The sequence below is a fragment of the Anastrepha obliqua genome, chromosome 4 (genome assembly GCF_027943255.1).
Source record: "Anastrepha obliqua isolate idAnaObli1 chromosome 4, idAnaObli1_1.0, whole genome shotgun sequence".
NCBI lineage: Eukaryota > Metazoa > Arthropoda > Insecta > Diptera > Tephritidae > Anastrepha > Anastrepha obliqua.
The window spans coordinates 112,301,138-112,325,444 of NC_072895.1; the positions used below are offsets into that span (position 1 = coordinate 112,301,138).

Below are 24,307 nucleotides of genomic sequence, written 5' to 3' on the forward strand. Positions count from 1 at the left end.
CACTCGGAGGTTTGCCATTGCCTGCCGAGGGGCGACCGCTATTATAAAAATGTTTTTATTAATTTTGCTTTCACCGAGATTCGAACCAACGACCTCCGACTCGTTAGCTTATAATAAAATAATCTAGCAAAAACAAAGAAATTCGCGCAAAAATGCTGAGTGAAGAGTAACAAGGCAATAGATTCGGTGTGAATACCCCTAATGCATACTCAACAAATACAAAATTTGTCTAATTTTTCTAAATTTGCTAATATGCTAAAAATTTAAAATAGATTTCTTTTACTTTTTCGAAAATTTTTTTTAAACATGCCCACCTAGTAAGCTCCCAAAGGGTTAATAAATAATATTTGGGCAAACTACGCACAGTCTTATGCCCGTTTTAATTATTCTCTCATACATACTCTTCTCAAATATATAGCCTTATTTTACAGTTACACGGTGGACTGCTCCCCTTGCCTTCCTTAGCTGGTCATTACGCAAATATATAAAAGAAACTTGCGTTTTACACGCTCACATTAGTAATTTGAGGTTTAAACGAATGGAGAAAAATATTCGCACAAAAAATAATTGTTTATAAAACTATTAAAATTTGTATACTTACAAAGTAAAAATGTTTTGTTATATATTTGTATTGCTTTTTATGAATTGTATGAATAATTGTTGGTGTTTGGATGTGAATTTTCGCAAATTTTATGGCGCACAACTCGAACCGTTTCATACGCAAATGCAAAAACGTGAAATGACACAATTTTTCGATAAAGGTAAGAGGAGGCGAAGGCAAATAGTTGTAAGTGGTTAAAAAAAATTTAGAAAATTATTTAGTTTTTCTTATTTACAAAAAATAAAAAAGAGTTAACTGTTTAAGAGGAGATTTTCTTTTAGGCAACACTGGGGCAGGCAAAATAAAAGTTAGGAGTGGAAATTTTCAATATATCACTTACTTTGCAGTATCGAAATAAAAAATAATAATGATACTAATAAAAAATTAGGGTAAATGCGGTCATGAAAAAGCTCCTCATAAAAATATCTGCCGTTCGGAGTCGGCTTAAAACTGTAGGTCCCTCCATTTGTGGAACAACATCAAGACGCACACCAAAAATAGGAGGAGGAGCTCGGCCAAACACCCAAAAAGGGTGTACGCACCCATTATATATATATATAAATGCGGTCAGTAACACAGTAAATAATTAATTTCTATGGAAAAGAAAATTTGAATTGTGTCACAAAAAAAATCTTATCAAATCAATATTTCGTCAAATCAGCAACATTTCGAGAATTTGTAATTTAACACTTCTACAGAATACGCCATAAAAATGTGTAACTATTAAAATAAAAAGTAAGAAAAAAATTTCGAATACTTAACAGCGGTAAGAGTCGTTTTCATTGCTTTTTTGTGACGTGCATTTTGTCAGGGCATCCAGCGAAAATGACGTATGTTTTTACCACAATGGCGCTCTTTGTTGTAAAAAAATTACATAGTGAAAGCTAGATATGGATTTATTTTTCACTTTTTCGTTGTGTTTTATGTGCATACGAGTTTAAGAAAGCACCATCAAGAAAACAGCAGAGCCCAGGAAGAAAGAAAAACAGACTCGTTTGCAAATAAAAAGAAAAAATGTTGCTTAGAATTTTTTTTCAGTTCACTAAGTAATTATGTATAGATACTGATTTTTAAAGAAAAACTGCACAAAAATTATTTTGAAGTACTTCACCACTTTTATTTCGCTGACAAATTTTAATTTTTATATTATTTAACAAATTTTAATTTTTATTTAACAAATTTTAATTTCATCAAAAAAAATATATAGTATTGAAAATTTATGTATAAGCTAAAATTGAAAATATCAAAAAAAATGAAGAATAACACTACATACTTGTATATCAAAGTATATTTTTCTTCTCTTTTTTTTAATTTAATTTTTTGTGCCGCACTCCCGTTTATAGTTTTTCATTTATTCAACTCGCCACTACTCCAAACCGAACAGCTCCTTCTTCATGTAACCCGATTTGTGAGCCTCCAAATATTTGATGAACAGCCCCATATTCATTACACCATCCTCATTGTCGAGATCATCACAGAAGAGCTGCTCTTTGAAACCATCAAAGCGTCGTCGCTTCTTCAGTTTCCCCTGCCAGGGTTCGCTCTTGCAAATCGTTATATGCTGCCAGCGCATAGCCTTAATTATGCGCCAAAATTCCTGCGTGCTCTCCCGCAAGCCCTCTACACATATAATTCCCGGCTTGCCAGGACGCGAAAATCCAGTCAAGTCCAAATTACGCGCCTCCCTTTGTATTTCTTGCCGCTTTTTCTTCGACTTGATATGATGCGAGTAAATCCATAACCGCTCGCATTCCATCACACTTTCCATCTCATCCACTACATCATCCTTGTACGCAAATTCGCTGGCATCGCGCACAATCAATTCATTCAATTCGTCCTGCAACCAGGAGACCACTTGAAACACATAACATTCAGTCTTATCCATTGTCTCTATGTACTTTTCAATTTCACGCTTCAAATACAACTCTTTAGCTTTGCCCAGCAGCGCGTTGAAGACAGTCACTATAGCATTCTCCAGCAATGGATAGAGATTGGGCAACTCAATGCGTATATCCATTTTCTCTTTGCACTTGCCCTGCATCACGATCAGAGTTATCGTGAAATCCAAATGTGCCTTCAGCGCATTCGCAGGATTGGCTGTAGGCGTGTTGAGGAAGTCATTGAAGTCGCTAATTACGCTGGCATCCAAAATATGCATTTCACCGGGTGTACAGTAGATCGATGAAAGCATGTCGACCTCCTCCAGTTGTTTTGTAATACATTGCACATACAGTTCACGTTCGTCCAGGTGTTCGATTTGTGGGATTTGCTGCTGAATATCCGTCATTATTGCTGTAAGAACAGAAATGTTCAATCAGATCGGTATACAATGTATATTGGCACATATACATAGAAATGTATAGACCCCAAATATATTATATGCCGATAGATTAGTAAATATTTCTGTACTTGACTTTAGGCGGTGAGTTTACATATTAAAAGGAACGTACAAAAATAGTAGGTTTTCGTGTGTATGTGCTTATGAGAAGCATATGAAGATCTAAGATTTTCAGACAAGCCAAACTTTGATAAACGGTAATTGAGTAAGGACATAGAAATAGGCATAGTGAACTTAGCTGTAAAATATTCGTATGAATTCATTTTGAACTTTACTTCGTTCGAAATTCAATGTTAGAGTTGTTTTGGCAGATTCATTTATGAAATAAATAAAACATAGCAAATGTTTACGATTTCGAAAAGGTTTTGAAAGTTATGGCAGATTAAGGAATAAGTAAAGATGACGCCCGATTTAACTAGAAAAAAATAAAAATGTTGTTCGATACAACTTTTTATGCTGATTATAACAATACCCTTGGACGAAGAATACGAATTCATCCTTTGTGATACCATTGTGAAGGAAGTAAGGTGAAGGAAGTAATAGGTAGACCGATGAGACGAAAGAATAGGGCGGAGACAGTATCTTCGTTATCTCCTCCATTTTTAATGTGGGCATAAAACTTTTTTTCCAATTTTGTTTGTTTTTTTAACTAATCGGTGCGTTGCTTATTACCCGATTAGTTTATAAAAAAACCCTAGAAAATTATTTTAAAAAGGGTTTGACAGTTACACTACAGCCATACTAGTTGAGTTGATGAGAAGTTTATTCGTTGTATTTGTTATTGTTATAACAGCAGTAGAAAATCTCTGTCTCTAAAGAGTTTTTCACTCTCCCACTTCTAATCCAACCCATATGAGATTCAGAAAGCATAGAATGCGCACTAGTGGAGTCCGAAGGGAATTTGAAGATCAAAAAGTTAGATGGCGCTCGTATATGAGTAGGTGATGAATACTCTACAGGTCTTCTCTACAACCTCCGCAAACGCTTACTGAGTGCAGAATCCCACCAGATATCAAAAAGTTCAAACAAGTAGAAACAATTTATATCGTAAATTATTTTATAATAATTTCCCGTACATTTTTATGGAATGCTACTCGTAGTAGCACTCCTTGGTCTAATGTATGTAAATTCAGGTCATTCCGATAAAGTGGAGCCGACTGGGATGGCTGTCTTCGCTCTAGATCTACAAAATTAAGAAGCGTGTTTGAGAAAGTACTTTATAATTGAACACGATGGAGGAAGTTCCTTCTCAAGAAAATCGTCACCACTCTCTATTATTGTTGTGTTGCTGTGTAATCATAATTGTCTAAGGAATACTGCTGAAGTGACAGTCCTTGGCCAGAGTCGGCACCCCCTTGCCCATAGTGCAGCTGACTAGCAATGTTTTTGTGGAATGCTTCGTAAGTGACAGCCCTTGGCCGGGTTGAAATCACGGAACCGACTGTTAAGAAGCGAGAGCACCCAGGCTGTTGTTGTTTTTGTAGCAGTTCTTCAAGTTCTGCCCGTACGGTCGACATCGTTTATCTCAACTAACCTTAGGCCCAAGAAACATACTGTTTCAACGTGGTGGGTCCAAAAGGAAAGCGATGTTAGGTGAGTGGGTTTAGGAGGTCACGTGAATACGTCGTACGGTGTAATTCCACATATCGGACATACTTGTATATTGAGAATGACGGTCTGAATCCTAGATGGGTCGAAGTTAAACTTACTACTACTATATACTGAAGCTTTTAGGCTGCGAGGGTGTCACAGACATATAGGTTAGTTGTGGCGTAGGTAGCTTCCAATAGGTTTTCAAAGGTACCACCTATTACACAAAACTTTAACTACCACTAATTTTTAAATCTATCTCTCGCCCAGACTGTCCATCTGGTGAGCTCAGACCCCTGACGACGAAAAACCGAACAATTCATTTCTGTATTTATGTCCCAGCTATGCCTGTCATTCCAACAGCATTTTTTTTTAGTATTTAATGCTGCTTTATAAACAACAACAGCGAAAATATATATCTTTTAAATAAAAAAAATTTTTGTAGCTGCCTATTCCTTTAATGGTCTCGAGAAAATCGCGTCGGTGCCCGTTTCCTTCCCAATTGATATTTGTATACTCCCTTTGGAAGATGTAAAGTATGCAGCATCGTTACATAAAACCAAAAATGGTGTACGGCATTTTACAGTATACAAAAATGTGGTACGTATTAAAAATGATTTATTTTGCATATGAACTAAATTTTTTTCACCAGAATCAAAACTACCACGAACTGTACAATATTGCTACGCCCAATGCCATCGCAATGGATTGCAAAGCGATCGGCTCCAAGGGCTACATCGCATTGGCGTTGAATATCACCCAAGTGATTGAGAACGCACGAGATGGCTCACCGATCTACGAACTCACCGCCGACGATCGACTGCGAGCTGTACAATTCTTTGCCGCTACACATTTATATTCGGTTTATCTACGCACCTCAGCCAACGATTTGTTTATGTTGCAAACATTTCGTAGCAGCAACGAAAAAGCCAGCCCACACTGTCCCTACTACAAGTGGTCGGGCACATCGTTCACCCTACTCGCACGCATTCCATGTAGCAATGCACGTCACGTTGAACCATTTGCCATTAACTTTGAAAACTATGTGGCCTTAGCGAATTATGCCGATCAAACGGGTCGCACCACAACACATTCAGAAATCTATAAATTTAATCGCGAAAAGAAAAAATTCGAGCTCGTGCAGAAGATACGCACCCATGGGGCGGTGGATGTGCGATATTTTAGTGCACCGTTGGATGAGGTGAAACGACGTCACTTTCTAGTTTATGCAAATTCGGTCGACACGAGGAAGACTGGCGGTGGAGATGCTAATGAAGCGGATTCAATATTTTATCTCTTTGATAAGGGACAATTTGTGCCTTATCAAAGTTTGTCATTATATGCGGTAGAACAGTTCTTGCCTGTACAGGTAATGGGGGTTAAATTCTGTAGCATTAAAACTAATAACGAAAAATTAATTTTTGATTAAACGAAAAAAAAAGAATGTAGATGCTGAAAAATTTTTGCTACTCATTGCCAGTAAGGATCAGGATACGAAAATTTATAATCTGAACGATTGGAAGTTCGAGCCTTCTAATGTGCAGTTCACCGAAGGTGCATTGGGGCGAGGCGTATCAAAAATGCGAATTCATCAAGAGGATGACAAGAGCTACTTAGGTAAGTTTTGGAGTTTTGTAAGGATGAAACAGAAGAAAGAATTAAAAACTAGTCTGTTGGAAATAAAATACGAATAAACGAAAACAAAATTGTACAAAAAAGTGTGCAGAAGATTTTTAACTATTACAGTGTACTCTCTCCTAACGAGCCACACTCTTAAGCGGACACCTCCTATAAGCGGACACTGTTTTCAGTACATACCAGAAATCCTTAAGAATTTTTTTTAATTTTTTTCTCTTGAACGGGAAACCCTCCCATGGTTGGTTTAAGTGGTAATTCGTCGACTATCGCTAACTCTCCCAAAAGCGGACTAATTTTTCAGTCCCTTAGGTGTCCGCTTGAGAGATAGGAGTACACTTTATTACATTTTATTTAACAGCTTTGATAATTAAAAAAAAAGAGCTGTCAAATCGATTTTCCGAAGATCGGCTATCATCTTACGTTTGTTTCAATAAATCGAAGCTATTACAGGCAAAATGGTGCGCATTTCTGCATACTAAAACCACGAAATTCGAGTTTTTCTCCGGCCAAAAGCAGTCACGCCTACCATTCGACAGTGCCGTGGTTCGGAACTGCGCGCATAAAACATCAAATGATAAAAAAAAATTCGAATAGCAATCGCCCCTCGACAGCCAACAGCAAACCTCACACACAGTGTATTTCCGCCATGAAAAAGCGTATTTAAAAAAGAAAACATCTGCCATTCGGAAGCGGCATAAAACTGTAGGTCCCCCATTTGTGAAAAGCATCAAGAGTCACATCATAAATAGGAGGAAACACCCAAAAAGGATGTAAGCGCCAATTATAAGTGCAGTTATGAAAAATTTTCAAAAAAATTATGAGCAGTGTCCGCATAACGGTACGAAAAATCTATTTTTCGATAGTTCACGAGTCACAACCATACTGTATCTACCGCCACTTTAGCAGCAAAATAATGATGATCAGTATAGCCGTAAAACCAACGAACAAAACTAACACTCTACAAGGCTCCCATCATGCCCGTCCTAACGTATGGCGCAGAAGCTTGGACGATGACAACATCCGATGAAGCGACGCTTGGAGTGTTCGAGAGAAAGATTCTGCGTAAGATTTTTGGACCTTTGCACGTTGGCAACAGCGAATATCGCAGGCGGTGGAACGATGAGCTGTATGAGCTTTACAACGACATAGACATAGCGCAGCGAATAAAGATCCAGCGGCTACGTTGGCTGGGTCATGTCGTCCGAATGGATGCAAACGCTCCGGCTTTGAAAGTATTCGATGCGGTACCAGCTGGTGGTAGCAGAGGAAGAGGAAGGCCTCCTCTGCGTTGGAAAGATTAGGCGGAGAAGGACTTGGCTTCACTTGGTGTGTCCAACTGGCGCCGGTTAGCACGAGAAAGAAACGACTGGCGCGCTTTGTTAAACTCGGCAAAAATCGCTTAAGCGGTTATAGCGCCAATTAAGAAGAAGAAGAAGCTTTAAAACCATTTTTTGTTAAAGATTCAAATTTTAGGTGATATTCTTATTATAGTCAGTAAATTTTTACGATACTTTCCATTTACTTGTTCTCGCGTTAAAATTTATTTTCGCTTTAAACCAATTTTCGTTTTCTGAGCTGTCTGCTATGGATGTGCCATCGGTAAATTTAACAGGCAATGAATGCACTGGTTAACATATGTCGCTTCGGCAGTGCCATCTTTTTTTTGTTTGTAAACTCGAAACAGCTGATTGGATAGGTAGATTTATATTATTCTCGTTGATGGTCTGTGTTTAACAGGTTGTTGAGAAAGAATGTTTAATGATCTTCACTCAGGAGGGAAAAACTTAAAGTTTTTGTTTTTTTAATTCCACACTTCGAAAAAGTCCTTTATGCCAAAATTCTGGTAACAAGTTAAAAAGAAAAATAAATATATTTAAAGCGTGAACACCAACGCCCTAAGAATTATAGATTTGGATAGGATTTTTCAGCTTTCAATATAAAGCTTTGTTTGATTATATTCAATATTTTACTAAGACTTTTTATCTCAATACGGCACTTACTTCAATTTTCCCGATTTCTTTTATTTTCCTTTATAAATAAACAGTAAAGAATCTTTGATTTTCAGTAATCGCAAATGAAAAGATGAACGAAAATGACACAAACATTTTTCTACCGATCTTCAAGCAAGATGAGCATGTAAATTCTTTGCGGCAGCAGATCATCGATTGGACTAAAACGCAAATAGAGCGTTTGGCGCAAATCGATGTCAATAAGCTAAAAACTGAAGTAGAGGTGAGAGAGCAAACACTGTAGAATAAACATTGCATTAACACATTAAACAACATATACACATTTTCAGCAAAAACTCGAACAAAGTCAACGCCTAAATGTCAAAATGCAAGTACAAGACATTCCCCAGGCGGATATACAAACTGTGAATACCAATTCAGTAAGCATTCCTTCCACATACGAGTATCCATCAAATATTATTAATTTTTTCTCGGATCATAGTTCGTTTATCCGAAATATCATTTCACCAGCCACTATTGGCAGGCATTGAATTTCGCTACCCAAGCAGTTGATGGTCTAGAAGTCTTGCTCAAGTCACCTACTGCAGCAAAACGCTTCAGACGCGCCACCACCCCAACTGAGCCCATTAAGGAATTTGACACCATTAAAGTCGGCACACTTATTGTTAAAGAGGACTTAAATGCGTACCAAGTGAATGGCGTCGATGCAGCTGAGCCCACTTTTGAGCGCGTCAACGCGAAAAAAGTGCGTGTAACGGGTAGGTATCAAGCTGCTGAACGTACGCCAACCGAAAATGTGGCAATGACGCCGGCCACCACTATTGTGGTACCCACACTAGCAGCAAAACACCTGCAAATCAATGGTACTTTGAATAAGCATAAATGGTATGATTTGCTAAATAATACGTTGAAGCGTGATGGAGTGCAATTTGTGAACCAGCCAGCTCATATAGTCAACCTAGTTGCGGAATCTGTGCGAGTGTTGGGAGATGAAATTAAAGGCAAAAATTTGCACGAACTGATATCAATCGATGGTGGCGACAGCGTTATTGTGGTGAATCAGTCAGTAATCTTTGAAGAGCCTGTCAAAGCTAAAGAGCTGTTAATACATGAGCGCTTAAATCACATAAAAGTGCATCAGGAAAAGTTGGATGTGCTGCTGAAGCGTACAAATGCGACACAAGTGGTGGAGGGTGCAAAGAGATTTGAGAATGTGCGCATATTGCAGCCGATCGAAATGGTGGTAAGTGAAGGGGTAAGTACAATAAAAAAAATTTTTTTATTTTTAAATTTTTTTAATTAAAAAAAACAATAAAAAATATGAAAAAATAAATGAAAAATAAAAAAATAAATAAAATTAAAAAATAAAAAATATAAAAAAATAAAAAAATAAATGAAAAATAAAAAAATAAATAAAATAAATAAAAAAAAAAATAAAATAAAAAATAGTAAAAATAAAATAAAAAATAGTAAAAATAATAAAAAAATAAAAAATATGAAAAAATAAATGAAAAAAAAAATAAATAAAATTAAAAAATAAAAAAATAAAAAATATAAAAAAATAAATGAAAAATAAAAAAATAAATAAAATTAAAAAATAAAATAAAAAATAGTAAAAATAATAAAAAAATAAAAAATATTAAAAAAATAAAAAATAATAAATAAAAAAACAAGAAAAAAATAATAAAAAACTTAATAAAAAATAAAAAACTTAATAAAAAATAATAAAAAACTTAACGAAAAAATAATAAAAACTGAATAAAAAATAAATAAAAAATATAAACAACTTAATAAAAAAATATAATAATAAAAAACTTAATAAGAAAATAATAAAAGATAATAATAAAAAATAGTAAAAAATAATAAGAAATAATAATAATAAATAATACAATAATAATAAAAAATGCAATGAAAATAATAATAATAATAAAAAATTATAATAATAAAAATAATAAAAAACTTATTAAAAGAAATAATAAAAAACTTAAAAAAATATAGTAAAAAACTTAATAAAAAAATAAAAATCTTAAAAAATAATAAAAAATTCAAAATAATAATAATAAAATATAATACGATAATAAAAAAATAATAATAAATAGTAAAAAATAATAAGAAATAAGAATAAAAAACAACGCAGATGTACAACTTCAATCCAAGCAAAATACCGTACTTCAGATGCACCCCAGAACCTGTTCAAGAAGACTCCAACTACCGAACAATTTTAATAAATACCACAAAAGACCACAATAGGCCAGATATTTTCCTTATTGATATTGCTATTCCTCTAAACAGAAACATACAAAAAACATATGCAGAAAAAATATCCAAATATTCTGACTTAGGCATTGATGTCAAACGCCAGTGGAAGCTAAGGAAGGTGCACATACTACCAATTATCATCTCAGCCCACGGACTAGTGCATAAAAACTTAGCAGACAACGTGAAAACTTTTAATATTTAATTTTCGACATGCAGAAAGCATCTTTACTCAATTCTTGTCATATAGTATAGTCCGAAACGTTTTTCTTGTGTGTAAAATTGTTAACTATTTTATATATCTTTCAATACTCTCGGACCTGAAAATGGAATCTGTCATCAAATTCTCGAAACGAACTAATATCTTGCGGTCTATGTGGCACTCCTAGGATTCGATTCGATTCGAATCGAATGGGATTCGCACACCCCTACCTTAAACCAACCAACCAACCAACCAATACAAAAAAAAAAACAAATAATAAATAAAAGATAATAAAAAAATAGTAAAAATAATATTATTATTTATAGGGGATATATACAATGTAACTCTAACTTAATTAGCACACTGGCTACTAGGTAAAAAAAATAAATAAAAGGTAATAACAAATAATAATAAAAAATAATAAGTAAAAGGTAATAAAAAATAAAAAAAAAAAAGAATAATAATAAAAATAATAAAAACAAACAATACATAAATAAAATATAATATATAAATAAAAGATAATAAATAATAAGTAAATAAAAGATAATAAATAAATAAAAATATTTTGTAAATAAGAGATAAGAAATAAATAAAAAATAATATGTAAATAAAATCGTGAAAGGTGTAAAACTTGGTCTACAGTGAACATTTAATATGCTTTTCAAACAGTTGTTCTTTCCTTTTGTTTATTTATTTTTCTTTCCCACTGCAGGGTCAAACACTGGGCCCACGTTTACAGGCATTGGCTTCGCAACAGATTGTGCACGGCAATTTCATCCTTAATGGCGATTTTACTATCAAAGGCGACGCAATCGTTGCAGACTTTCTAAGCGTCAACGACTTAATAGATCAAAGTTCTCAAATGAGCACCAAGCAGACACTTCTGAATGGACTCGATATTACCCAACCCTTGGAGGATATAAATATTAAGTTCGAGCAGCCGTTGGAAGCAAATAACACTCTACTAACATTTGTCAACGCAATCGATATGCAACAGCTCATCAAAACGAACTTCAGTGACTTGCAAGTAATCGAGGGTGAAAAGCATTTCAACCAGACGCTGGTAGTGCGCGAAGGTTACATTGAAGTGAAATATTTGAATGGCGTAGATACTGAAAATTTGACTGAACATTTGCTATTGAAGAGCGCAAACCAGAGCATCCAAGTACCAATGTATTTTGGCAAGATACAGACTCCAAGGTGTGTAGTGAAAGTTAACAAATCGTCCCCTTAGTATTAAAATAGCCTATAAATTTTTTGATGTTTTGAGAAAATGAATTTCAAACTTTTTGTCGAAAGTAGCTCTCACTCAAATCTCGTTATGTCTGTAAATATTTATTATTTTTTTACTGACGTTTTGACCCACTTTGTGGAACTAGAATTTGACAAAATTTTGACCACATATAAAATCGACGATGGAGAATCCAAAAATTCAATAAAAAAATAATAGCCTATGAGCACATAGGCTATTGTTATACTAAGGGGACGAAATATAAGTTCTAGTAGTTATGTATTAATTAAACAGTAATCAAAAATTAATACGCAACAATTCACTCGTCGTTCACTTGTAGTATTATAGCACACAATCTAACGTTGAGGGATAAGCCACTTGAAGTATTTGTTACGCGCGGCGAACAACAGCATATGCCCATGACACTTAGTGTGGCAGAATTAAGTGCGCAAACATTGAATATTGAACAACTGCATACCAGTGGACGCATTTGTGGCAAATCAGTAATCTCAGAACACGAACAACCACTAATAGCGCAATTATTATCTAATGTGACTAAATACAGTGATTTATTGCCACCAGGACAGAAATTTAGAAACACCATAGTCGTAGACAATTTACTCTTGGGCAATGGCAGTGTTAATGGACGTAAGGTGCAAGACATAGAGAAGCAGCTACAGCATCTAAATGCTGATATACAGTTGGAAGGAAATCACAAATTCAACTATGATATGAATATCAGTCAATTAACGTTCCAGGGAAAATTCAATGATATACCTGCGGAAGAATTTGGGCGTTGCTGGTTGCAGAAAAGTGGCGCGCAAATGTTTACTGCACCGCAAAGTTTTTCTGATGTAAATTGCCTGGAGGGAGTGCAACTTGAGGGTTCACTTAATGGACGTGCGCTAGATGATTTCACTTTGAAGGCCTATTGGATAAATCGAGATGAATTTATTAATACAATGGAATTCCGTAAGTAGCTAAACATACTAGATACCGACATAGTATGAATTTTTAATATTGCATTCATTGGCATATTTATCAATTAACTTTTCTTTTCTTACGCTGTTCTTAGAAAATCCCATTCAAATGCAAGCGCCACTTAGCACATCCACTCTAAATGGCGTACATGTACCGCTGGATATAATCTACGCTAACTCCTCTGTACCACAAATTATCTACGCCAGCGCTTCAATTCATGGACAACTTAATGTAATTGGCTCTGGCGCTATTTGCAATGTCTCCACATTGAATGGCATGCACCTGTTGAAGTTACAACAATTTCTCAAAGCTGGTGGTGCTGATACTTTGCATGTGGAACATGCTAATTTTGCGCAGACTCCACTTTATCACAGTTTAAACCATCACGAGTTGGCAATATTGCTGGATAGAGTTTGGCTTGCCAATGAAAATGTGCGCCTGAGCCAGCATGTGGAGTTGGCTAATACGACTTTTGAGGGTCTGTTAGAATTTGAGGTATTTAAGCAAACCAGAAATTTGTATGAATAAAAATAAGCATTTTATTGATTTCATAGGGTTTAGTAAACAATATAAATTTGCATTATTTGAAAGACAACTACTTGAGCTTATCACGACCACAAGAAATTGGTACAGAACTGATTCTCGCTAGTGAGGCAAACTTTGAAGGTGATTTGACTGCTAATAACGTACAGCTGGAGGGATTGCTTGTGGAAAGTAGCAGGTAATTTCTTACCAAATAACAGGTAATAAAAAATAAGTTGGCTGAAATGAAATTCCCCTCCGTACATGTATGTACTTATTTCCCCTCTAAGTTCAGACATTTTGAACAGGTTTTCTTTTTAAGAATGCATGTTACAATGTATGTATACATACATTTCTTTTTGCACCGTCGTGTTAGTCATCTATTTTGATAAAAATTTATATTTTACTACAATTTTTATTTACCTACAAATAACCGCCGTTTACCTTGCGCATTCCATACAACTTACAAAAAAAAAAAAAAATAAAGAGAAAATCAATTCACTGCGCAGTTTCAAAGCCACTGTAGATAGTTACTTAAACAAAGCGACGAAAAAGGGGAGAAACAAAAACAGATGATTCACAAATCAATGCGCAGACGATAACCTGCCAACAACTACATTTATTTGCATATCTTTACACCTGTTTTCAACTTAATTGCAGTATGTATATATTACCTTTCTATTATTTCAATTTATAGCACATGAATTTTTGCAAAATTTTTACACAAAAAATCGAAGGCCACACGCGAGACAAACTTCACTATTTACTTCAACAAAACATCACAACTGACAACGATGACGCAGTATTGCCACATCTGGTTAATGGTAAAAAAATTAGATTTCCCAACAACGAAAATATAAACATAAATGGTTTTTGAACTTACATTGGGGTTACACAAGGCAATGCTCTGAAAACAAATGAAAAACGTATTAACTGTCTAAAAGGAGAAAAAATGTTGTTGTAATGTAGATATCCATACAGTTATAAAGACAATTCACTTGTGTGCAACGACCTTTAGTGTCGCTTCATATAAATTACAAGCTTTAGATCGATTTGTTTGGGTTTACATTTAAGTTAAGCATTGATATAATAATATTTCAAAAACACTAACCAAGTCTCGAATATGAAATAGATTTCTCCGAATTAGACACTTTTTTGTGATTCTTTCCACAATTAAAATGAAACTTCCCCAAATTAGCGATTTACGTCAAATAACTTGTAAAATGTACGATTTATCATAGACGGTGATGAAGACAATGAGAGAGTTGTGAATGCATTAGTAAAAATTGTGAATACATTGCTATTTTCTTTGCAAAACTGTTCCGTGCAAGCGTCTAATTAGTTAAGGTTAACATTAAGGTTCTCATTTCCGAGCGCACTTCATTCCATTTTTTTAGCAATTGCAATGCAATTCACTTGGAAATGAGTTACTGAACTTCTCCGAATACTTCAAGATTTATTTAATTATGTTTATAAATAGCATTTACTGCTAAGGGCAAGTTTTTTAGTACTAGACTAATTTTTAAGCTGAGTTTAAACAAAGAACATATTAAGACAGTCAGTTTGTGGTCCGTCTCGATTTAAAAATTGATCACCAAAAACCAATTCGAACTAATTAAAACCCGTTTAAATTTTTGGTGCTGAATTTCCTAACCGAGTTTTGTTGGTGGAGCGAGCCGAGAACTCCACTTTCTCGTCTTTATAAGTTCTTTGGCTTAAGCTCTCAAAATTGGACATTTAAACCTAGCCTAACAGGAAAGTGTGGTTGAACTAACACTGAAAAACTTGTCTTACTTCTTATCTACACCTTCTAACAGATGTATCGTAACATCTGTTAAATTTCTGCTTTAACATTTAATTTTCAAAATGGCATCAAGAATATTGGATCGCTGTACTTGTGCACGCAAATGGCGCGGTAAAATTAAAATGATGTTGTCAAACTACGAAAAAAATAACTGATGGTACGAGAGTGATGGCAAGAAATTCGGTAACTTAACGTTTCTACACTAAATTTTTGATGTCTTTCAATGGGCAATTTCAATGAAATTACCAATCAAGGCAGCAAATTAAATGAAGTTCATGTTATGAAATATTTTAGGTCACATACTGCTAACGCCCGTGAAGCAATGAGCTGTCAGTTTGCATATTGACAGCCATTTGATATTTTTTGCGACGCGACACTTTTGAAAATTTTAGATTTCCAGACTTTGCATTTCCCTTCTTTGCAAAAAAAGGATTCATCCAGAATCTCCACCTTCTTCTTTCCTATTTCAAACAATAATGAGCGCGGGAACAACGTATTAGCTTACTTGACGACATTTTCGAAATGATAATACCATAACACGCCAATGTCCTCCCTTAAAAGATTTCGAGATGTATATGTTATAACAGTGAAACTTGATATGTTTTAACAGTGAAACTTGCGATCTCCATCTGACACTTCTGTTTTAACAAAGCTTGATTATTATAATATATAGAAGGTGTAGATGTGGGGTTAAGGACATAAATTGAGAAGAGAAAGTTCATTCATTATTCAATAAGTGGCAGCACCGAGAGTTGTGACGGAAACTTACGAATACAGTAGCCACCAAACTGTTTTCCGCTACTGTTTAGAAACATTGCTGTTTTCGAAAAAAAAAAAAAAATATATTGAAAAAATTTTTATTGAAATCAGATTTTTTTCTAACCGATTAGGTTTCTATTTTTAATTTTTTATTAGGAAATTACCTACTCCAAAAAGAATTTTGGCTTACATTCTTCTGCGGATTAAAATTTGCTCTCTAAAATCATTTATAATAAAAAAATAAATTATGCATTCCTATATTCGCACATACATATATACAGTATTTTTATGTTTAGTTTTTATTTATTTGTGTTTTCTTTTTGTATGTATTCTAAGATTGCTGACGCTCACAAAAGCCTCTGCCGTCCTACTCAAACCCCTCCATTGTGCTTTTCTTGCAGCAATTTAAGTACAAATTTCGATGAATTCGTTGGAAATACACTGAAAACAGATGGCCCCCATGAAGTGCTCGCAGCCTGGAGCCTACTAAGCGCGCTTATACAGGGTGATATTGAAAATGTACAAATAAACAATTTAAATTTGGTTCAAGATGTAGTGCGTTTGGATATACCTTCTGCCCCCATAACAGCGCCAAAGCGTTTAACTGCGGCCAGTATTGAAAAACTATATTCTGAAATTAGCAGTACTATAAATGCTGTACCAATCGTTGATTGGATTAACGGCGCGGTATACATACACGGGAATCACACGATAAATGGTACAACTTTTCTTGATACCGTCAACATGTACAATGATTTAGGCGTATTAGGTGCCATTAATAGTATTGCGAATTTTGGCGAAAAAACATTATTGTTGCGAAATCTTCCGCAAACGTTGCACGGCGATGTACACATCAATAATTTCTTTCCCAAGGATAGACGCATATTAATGAATAATTTTGAAAATTTGCGCGCCAAAAGCATCAATGGACAACAAATCGATATGTTCTATAAGCAGCACGCAAAGTCGTCCAGTGAGATTACGATTCAGGGGAGTTTGGTGTTCTTGCAGCCATTAGTCGTGCAGGACTATCATAATCAACCTGTAAGTGAATTAAAATGGAAACGAAATTCATCATCAGTTGTTGATGTTCTAAACACGAACAACCAGCAAATGAGCGAGATGCCCAGCTGGAAAACAATGCTTACGATGGTGCAGCAGTTGAAACAGTCACTCGATAGTAAGTTTCGAAAATATGTGGAAATTGTACAGAAACACTTTCAAGATGTGTCTGTTCGAAAATATAAAATTTAAATTAATTACGAGCATAAATTATAGCAAACAAATTTTTATTCTATTTTCAGCACCCTATTATCTCTTGGACAAATTTATTATTCGTCAAAAACTATCAATTAATGCAACAAAAATAGTACCTCTTAAAATAAGAGAGGGGCATGGTCAAACGCTGGATGTTATAGCGGTTGTTGATAAAACAAATGCGACTATGCCTTTACATTACTATGAATGGTCAATACAGGAAAAACAATTTCAACCCATTCAAGGTAAGGTTTTATATATAATGTATACTGCCCAGTGCAGTCCACTCGTCAAACACTTTTTTTTTTTTTTTAATGGGGCATAAAAGTTAAACATCAATGATTTTTCAAACTCGATGAGAATTAGTTTTGTTGAATTCTTGGGGAAAATGTGTGAGAAAATTTAATAGATTTAGCAAAATCATCAAGAAAACAAGTTTTGTTTACTATATAATAATTACTTTATTACTTTTAAACAGCTTGACATTTCGTGGGCATTTTATGTCTTATTGACATTCGAATATAAGAGATAAAAATATGTCAAAACAAATGCAGAAAGAAAACTTGAAATAGTATATATTAACTTAGCTCCAAAATTTAAAAGTATAATTTTTATACTGCTTCTTCGGTAGATGCAAGCCCAATATAAAAAATTTCTCTGCCAAAATGAACGGCGTTGCTTCTTTCTCATCTCTTAAAAGATTCATGCAGTATGTATCAGCGTAAAAAATATATTCCAAAATACTAATAAAAAATTTAATTGGAGTGTGCTACTCTGTTTTTTTTTTTTTTAATCACCGTTTAATCACCGTTTCCCCTTTTCATTGCTCCAATTCATCGCTTTGGACATCGATTATTGCTCGCAATATACCCAATTCGAGTTTTGCAGCCGATCGCGGTCGCAAACGATTCATTACGTTAGCAACGTAAAGACCCAAAGCTTCATGACGTGATGAGTTACAAAGATTCTTGAAGAATGTTGGTGGCAGTGAATTGTCGAAATTTCCTAAATTAATAATACCACCAGTTGCATTTGCATGATTTGGATGATTAACTGCGCCTGCAACAGTACCATTAATGGGACCATTGCCCGCGTCAAAAATAATGTCATTACGAAAGTCAATCTCCTCTAATCGTGGTGAATAACCATTCGTTGATGTGGATGCTACAGTAGCGGCGGTTGATGAGGAAGGACCACCTCCTACACCACCATTTGTCAATTCAACACGTGAATTTCCAGTTATTGTAATTAAATTTATCCCAGCGGGCGGACCATTTCCGTCGTTTGGTTCCTGTTTAATATTGACCGATTGTACATTATTATTTAAAGCGAGTGTACTCTCTTGTAAAGTAGCACTAGTGTTGCCGCTGCTAACACTTGGAGAATTTCTGGCAGCTGTTGTTGTTGCAGCTGACTGAACAGGCGACGCTGTCGCAGATGACTGTGCAGCATTGTTTGCTTTTTTAGTAGGTTGTGGTCCAGGCTGTGTTTCGACCAATTTACGTTTAATTGATTCAGGCAATTGTATAGTTTCGCCGACTCCCAATACCTGACCTGCTACTCGTATAGTCGCGTTTTTGGATTGTGCGTTGCTGCTGGTGGCTTGGGTTGCGCGCGGTGTTCCGCTAGCTGTAGTCCCGGTTGTAGCAGCTGATGAAGTTTTCTTCATGGTTATTCCTTTTTTGTGTAGTGCAGCAGCCGTTGCAGCTGTTGACGTATTCGATGTAGGCGTGGAATTAACACCAGCGTTTAATGTTGGACGCGATGAAGGAGCTAACGAATTCAATAATTTTTTCTCCTCAGCCGCTGGGCATGAAGCTTTGTTGGAAGTGGTAGCAGTAGCCGCGGATTTAACAGCCGTTTTTAACAATGGTTTCGATTCTTTCTCTGGCGTTGTTTCGTTAGAGCCTCCAGATTTCACACCTTTTGAAGGGCTTTCGCCATCTGATGTCGAAGGTAACTTTCCTTGTGCAGTTGCTGGCTCTTCCTCTTCTTGTACCTCAAGCATCTCATATTCTTCATCCTCTTCCATAGACACCATGCCATCACTTAACAAAATAATTTATTTAACTCTGTAAGCACACGAAAAAATCCAAATTTAAACTTACTCTTCTTGCTTTGTATCTTCATCTTTCATTGGTTGATGTATTTTTTCCATTAGATCAAATAGTTTCCATGACGGTGTGCGTTTGGTCTTCTCCTGTTCATACTTCTTTTGCAGTACTTTGAATATTGACCGTGCCTCGTGTACTACAGTTAATTTGAAAACCGTGAAAAACAACAAATAAAAATAAATTTTTCCTTTTATTTACCCGATAATTTATTATTTTTGCCTACGCGCGCCCAGGCATCATCTACGTCTTTTTTGCCTGCTGGCGGATAATTTGGATGCAGCACTTTTTCCTCAGCTATATCAGCCAATATTTTATCCAACTGTATAGGCATTGTTTACAAATCTGTGTGCTTATATAAGCTACGAAGTTTATTATAAGAACTTTAACTTTAACTTTTAAGATAAATTATAAATTAGAGATTTTGTACGCCGATTTTGTTACTTCTTCATTTGCTTTCTATACTTTTCGACGTTTTTGTGTGTGTAGTCACAGAACGCGGGGCAACGCGTCCCTCGCAAAACAAAGCGGCTGCGAGCGATAAATGAAACGGCGCGCAATGGATACGGTTTGCAAAATACACGGATAATAGTGTAACTATCTCGTTTTTGCTTGCAAGAATTTGGCGAACTATCAACTTAATGCAGCACATGCCATTTCGTATTCAAGGCTATTGCAAAAGGAAATGTTTGGAAAGTAGCTAACAGCCATATTAAACCCCAATTATAAATGTTTTTATACATTGAATCATGTTTTCATACATACTTTTTGACAAAAAAAAAACACTTATTTAGGAAAAAATTCCAATTTGTTGAAAGGCAAGGATTTTTGTCGTAAAAGTTTGCTATCGTCAATATAAATTTTATATAATGGTTTCGTGAGCGGAAATTACGAAGAGTTTGAGATTCACTGTAGTGATAAAGAAAAATCAAAGTTTATTTTCATAGTTTTAAAAATCATATATTTCTACAATAATGGATTGAGTTTAACAACAGCGCAGTGAGTCAACATGCAGTTTGTGCTATACTCATTGTGTAGTATATTTGCCAGTATTCTGGCTTTAAAACCCACTGCTTCTCAAAATCATGTACCAACATTCCGTAACAACAGGTCGTTACCGCTTGTTATCAATACATGGGCGTTCACTGAGGCAAACGCAGCCGCTTGGCGTGTCCTAAATCACCAACCAGGTGGCAATGCTCTGGATGCGCTTGTCGAAGGTTGTGCAACTTGTGAACGTTTACAATGTGATGGTACCGTCGGTTATGGTGGCTCACCGGATGAGAATGGCGAAACAACACTTGATGCTATGATCATGGATGGCAGCAATATGAATATTGGAGCAGTTGCAGGACTGCGCCAAGTAAAGAATGTAATAAGTGTAGCACGCCATGTATTGGAACACACAAAACACACACTACTGGTGGGTGATGCGGCAAGTAATTTTGCTGAGGCGATGGGATTTCGTCGCGAGAGTCTCACCACCAACAAATCCAAAGATATTTGGACAAAGTGGCGTCATCAGTTTTGTCAACCAAACTACTGGGTAAACGTTTATCCAGATCCAACGAAAAATTGTGGTCCATACAGTCCAATTTCGTGGGAAATCAATGACCAAGCAAAAAGCACACGTTACGAATATCAAATTGGACGGTGGAATCATGACACTATTGGCATGATTGTCATTGATACAAATGGTCAGATCTATGCGGGAACCTCCACTAATGGCGCCAGCCACAAAATACCAGGACGTGTTGGCGATTCACCAATACCCGGCGCTGGTGCTTATGCGGACAATGAAATTGGTGCAGCTGTAGCTACTGGCGATGGCGATGTAATGATGCGTTTCCTGCCCGCACTGATTGCTGTGGAAGCCCTGCGTGCTGGTAACAATCCCTCAGTAGCCGCAGAGATCGCAATGCAACGCATTGTGCGACATTATCCAGATTTCAGTGGTGGATTGGTGGTAGTTAATCGCATGGGCAATTACGGTGCGGCTTGCGTAGGAATGAGCAAATTTCCATACTCAATTGTCAATGGTGATGCAAAGCAAAACACGGGAGTAGAATACAAGTATTGCAAAGAAATACCGAAATTTTTGTAATTCAAATAGTCAGAGAAGGAAAGGTTAGAATTTTATAGATGTTCATTTGTACACACATACATACACACATATGTAAACCTAAATGCATAATAAAGGAATTGAAACAATTGCAAAATGTGGTTTTGTTGTGGTAACGGCGTAAAGTAACAAAACAATTTTTGGAAATGCCGTTAGAGCGATAGGTTGCTTTGTTTTGCTATTTTATGCCCGACTTATTCTAGGTATGTATGTGGAGTAGCATGTATCATACTAACGCATGATTGGGATATAAAAATTTTGCAGAAAAAAGTTGTACATTGTCTTATTTTGCTAACATGTTGATTATTTCTATATGTTTTCCCTAAATTTCAGATTATTCATGGCTACCAAAAGAGGAAACGCTTGACTTGGTAACTTTTATCTCTAGCGAATTCAACAACGGATTAAATTTTGCTGTAGTGAATAAAACATCTCCACCTTACCTCTTATCGAATCTGAAGTCAGTTTTAGGCAATTTACTACAGGGCGAGCAACACAACATAAAACTGACATTTCTCACAATAAACGGCGAACGCTGCTTTCTACCACATCCGGTAACAAAAAGTGTCTTAAACAAAATATTTTGTCTTAAAAAGGAATTTGAGACGCGAATAGTTGTTTACGAAAAGTTCGTTATACCCAGGAAAGATATTAGAGAGGTAATGGCCATATTTTATGTCAACACAGACCATGTGTGTGATACCTCCTTTCTCACTCGTCTAGGTACTGCAAGTATCACCGAATAAAATAGTGCTCCTGCTATCCGACTGCGTTGAGATATGGAGAATAGATCCAAGTTTCGAGGTTCTAAAACGTCTGCCATTTTCCAAGGCAGCTAAAATAGCAACCGGCGCATTAAACAATACTGTTTTCTTAGCAGTACAAACCGAAAAGGAACCCAACAGCTTACATTGCAACACTCTGGAAATTTATAGGTATGAATGTGTGCATACATACGCACATAAATGCTTACATATGTATGTGAATTCTTTTCTTATTTTATAGCTCTATTAATTCAGCTCATTTTGAACGTCTGCAAAGTTTGGATTGTGTGGACCCGCTACAGTTTTCGTTTAGCAATGTCACAGCAACTGGGGACTTATTGCTGTATATCTTGAGTCGTACTACTGAAGCGCCATTAACAATATATCAATATAAAGGTGTTTTGGGTTTCAAACAAATTTTGGGTTCGACCTCTCTCCCAGCAATGCAGTCGCACAAGGTGCTGCATTTGGAAAATGCAACTAAATCAATGATTGTGTTAATGCGAGATGGAGATTTGACATTTGTGGAAATTGGTTTGAGAAAATTTTGAAAAAAAAGTATACATAGTAAATTAAATAAAGAATTCCAAATATTTAGAAATTTTGTAAATAAAATATGAATATATGTAGCCTAAAATAAAGCGGTGTATGTTCTTATTTAGACTTGCAAGTAATTGGGGATTGATTGAAAGCAATATCATTAAATTTATAATTTTTCCATCTGGTGCCATTCCATCATTGAAAGAACATTTAATTATATTCACATTAGAATTTCCTCTTCCACATCACATACAAAACAACCATTGATTCGCACATCACTTTTACCAAAGAACTTGAATGCTTATTTTCCTTTTGTTTCACGTTTTTTGCAAATAAAAAATGAATTTATTAACATTAGTCTGTAATTTTAATAAACTTCTAAACCCGGACGATGTATTTAGTTAATTGCATACACACATGCAATATTCCATTATTTTGTTTAATCATCGCTGGATTCAACATTTTCCGTTTGCAGGTTCTTAAATGTGGAAACTGGCACATATGTCACCAATGTGTACAATTTGTTGGGTGAATCCTCATCATCGTTTCTCCTGCGAGCAAGGCGCACACGTACGCGAACTGGAGTCGAACTGCAAGAAAATCATTTGTTGTTGTTGACTACATATTGAATATAGTTTCGTATGTAAAACTTACCGGATACCCTTGGACCAGATGTGCTTGTTTAGGCGAGTATCGATTCTCACATCATTGGTGCCCATTTCCTTTTCAGCGAATTTGCGGATTTCCTTGATGGCGCGTGGTGCTCGCTTTTTGAAACCAATGTTGTGTACACGCTTCGACAAGTGAATCGTGCACTCGCGTGTAACCACCTCATTGATGGCAGACTTGTTACGTTTCTCAACCTTTTTTGTTTTCGCCATTTTTTGACTGGAATTTCTTGCCTGCTAACAAACTCCTGTAAAATTAAACACACAATTTAATGATGATTTATGATGATGAGCACTTTCTGCAACAATCATTCTGCACTTTTATAAATTTTCAAAACCATCCCGTATAGGCTATTGGTATTGAAAATTTTTATACGAATCAACAAAAAACAAATTTAAGCACGCAATTTCACTCATTTTTACAATTATAATTTGCAGAATTTATCGATGCTTTTAGATTTTATTTAAGAAAATTACGAAAACCAACCTCTCGGAAATGAAAGCTTGACGTAAAAGAATCTGACAGCCGTCAAACATAAACGTCAACGCCATTTTTCCCCTAATTTGACATATGTACGGAAATATCCTAATGACCACTGTGCCATCAAGCGGTCAGCTCGGTGAAAGAACTCTCAAATATGGTAATGCATTTAACCTTTAACTGGTGACGTAGGGCCTGAGAGGCCGCGTGAAGGAAGCATAACGCTTTTTCACCCCTTTCCCCGCGCACTCCGGATTTGTGCGTCTCAGTAGCTTAGAGTTTAGTTGCGCCCGCGCTGTAGATGGAGAAATTTGTGCCACCCGCAGCCAAATAGGTAAGTACGATTAATGCAAACTTTTCTTGCGGCCTCTCAGGCCCGATGTCACTGCTTACGTAACAAATATTGGATTTCAAAGCAGAATGAGATACCAAAGACAAGACCGCCCAGAACTACATGATCTGGACATGATTG

The 24,307-nt window shown here is 35.7% G+C and overlaps 6 protein-coding genes across 10 annotated transcripts in view; 2 read left to right on the forward strand and 4 right to left on the reverse strand.

Moving 5' to 3' along the window:
• Nucleotides 1-14,107, reverse strand: part of LOC129243805 (clavesin-2) — a 58,510-nt gene extending 44,403 nt beyond the window's left edge. For 2 of the 3 annotated variants that reach the window (XM_054881128.1, XM_054881126.1), the window contains exon 1: nucleotides 14,004-14,107. The gene's annotated coding sequence lies outside the window, so the exon portion shown is untranslated. Of the gene's footprint in view, nucleotides 1-601; nucleotides 718-14,003 lie in introns of those variants that run through there. The other variant, XM_054881127.1, reaches the window with a different exon arrangement.
• On the forward strand, nucleotides 611-22,787 carry LOC129243799 (uncharacterized). Of its 3 annotated transcripts, none has more exons than XM_054881116.1 (16): nucleotides 611-761; nucleotides 4,975-5,129; nucleotides 5,182-5,898; nucleotides 5,972-6,146; nucleotides 8,233-8,399; nucleotides 8,467-8,556; nucleotides 8,619-9,392; nucleotides 11,308-11,795; nucleotides 12,167-12,798; nucleotides 12,902-13,302; nucleotides 13,362-13,528; nucleotides 16,294-17,072; nucleotides 17,197-17,394; nucleotides 21,716-22,041; nucleotides 22,106-22,317; nucleotides 22,388-22,787. In XM_054881116.1, the coding sequence occupies exons 1-16, from the start codon at nucleotides 611-613 to the stop codon at nucleotides 22,695-22,697; spliced, it is 5,742 nt and encodes a 1,913-aa protein (XP_054737091.1). In that variant the 3' UTR covers nucleotides 22,698-22,787. The 3 variants fall into 3 exon arrangements, with proteins under 3 accessions (XP_054737091.1, XP_054737092.1, XP_054737093.1); XM_054881117.1 differs by having other exon boundaries at nucleotides 8,619-9,380; XM_054881118.1 differs by lacking the exons at nucleotides 4,975-5,129; nucleotides 5,182-5,898; nucleotides 5,972-6,146.
• LOC129243812 (RWD domain-containing protein 2A) lies at nucleotides 1,852-14,107 on the reverse strand. Its single transcript, XM_054881138.1, has 2 exons — nucleotides 14,004-14,107; nucleotides 1,852-2,893 (listed from the first exon to the last, which is right to left on the reverse strand). The coding sequence occupies exon 2, from the start codon at nucleotides 2,886-2,888 to the stop codon at nucleotides 1,968-1,970; it is 921 nt and encodes a 306-aa protein (XP_054737113.1). The 5' UTR covers nucleotides 2,889-2,893; nucleotides 14,004-14,107; the 3' UTR covers nucleotides 1,852-1,967.
• Nucleotides 17,927-19,805, reverse strand: LOC129243801 (uncharacterized). Its single transcript, XM_054881121.1, has 3 exons — nucleotides 19,462-19,805; nucleotides 19,258-19,399; nucleotides 17,927-19,197 (listed from the first exon to the last, which is right to left on the reverse strand). The coding sequence occupies exons 1-3, from the start codon at nucleotides 19,592-19,594 to the stop codon at nucleotides 17,970-17,972; spliced, it is 1,503 nt and encodes a 500-aa protein (XP_054737096.1). The 5' UTR covers nucleotides 19,595-19,805; the 3' UTR covers nucleotides 17,927-17,969.
• Nucleotides 20,266-21,547, forward strand: LOC129243804 (putative N(4)-(beta-N-acetylglucosaminyl)-L-asparaginase GA14866). Its single transcript, XM_054881125.1, has one exon. It carries the CDS (start codon nucleotides 20,270-20,272, stop codon nucleotides 21,362-21,364), a length of 1,095 nt encoding a protein of 364 aa, XP_054737100.1. The 5' UTR covers nucleotides 20,266-20,269; the 3' UTR covers nucleotides 21,365-21,547.
• A 243-nt stretch (nucleotides 22,788-23,030) lies between the features above and the next one.
• On the reverse strand, nucleotides 23,031-23,894 carry LOC129243816 (60S ribosomal protein L31). Its single transcript, XM_054881141.1, has 3 exons — nucleotides 23,842-23,894; nucleotides 23,341-23,602; nucleotides 23,031-23,276 (listed from the first exon to the last, which is right to left on the reverse strand). The coding sequence occupies exons 2-3, from the start codon at nucleotides 23,565-23,567 to the stop codon at nucleotides 23,126-23,128; spliced, it is 378 nt and encodes a 125-aa protein (XP_054737116.1). The 5' UTR covers nucleotides 23,568-23,602; nucleotides 23,842-23,894; the 3' UTR covers nucleotides 23,031-23,125.
• Nucleotides 23,895-24,307: the final 413 nt, after the last annotated feature.

Bases quoted from the DNA above. Each gene is read 5' to 3' on its own strand.
- LOC129243816 (XM_054881141.1), bottom strand. From the start codon at position 23,567: ATGGCGAAAACAAAAAAGGTTGAGAAACGTAACAAGTCTGCCATCAAT. The intron at 23,277-23,340 runs GTAAGTTTTACA...ATTTTCTTGCAG, and splicing joins ATCTGGTCCAAGGGTATCCG to TTCGACTCCAGTTCGCGTAC.
- LOC129243812 (XM_054881138.1), bottom strand. From the start codon at position 2,888: ATGACGGATATTCAGCAGCAAATCCCACAAATCGAACACCTGGACGAA.
- LOC129243804 (XM_054881125.1), top strand. From the start codon at position 20,270: ATGCAGTTTGTGCTATACTCATTGTGTAGTATATTTGCCAGTATTCTG.
- LOC129243801 (XM_054881121.1), bottom strand. From the start codon at position 19,594: ATGCCTATACAGTTGGATAAAATATTGGCTGATATAGCTGAGGAAAAA. The intron at 19,400-19,461 runs GTAAATAAAAGG...AATTAACTGTAG, and splicing joins CAAAAATAATAAATTATCGG to TACACGAGGCACGGTCAATA. The intron at 19,198-19,257 runs GTAAGTTTAAAT...TATTTTGTTAAG, and splicing joins GAAGATACAAAGCAAGAAGA to TGATGGCATGGTGTCTATGG.
- LOC129243799 (XM_054881116.1), top strand. From the start codon at position 611: ATGTTTTGTTATATATTTGTATTGCTTTTTATGAATTGTATGAATAAT. The intron at 762-4,974 runs GTAAGAGGAGGC...AAATTTTTGTAG, and splicing joins GACACAATTTTTCGATAAAG to CTGCCTATTCCTTTAATGGT. The intron at 17,395-21,715 runs GTAAGGTTTTAT...CCTAAATTTCAG, and splicing joins ACAATTTCAACCCATTCAAG to ATTATTCATGGCTACCAAAA.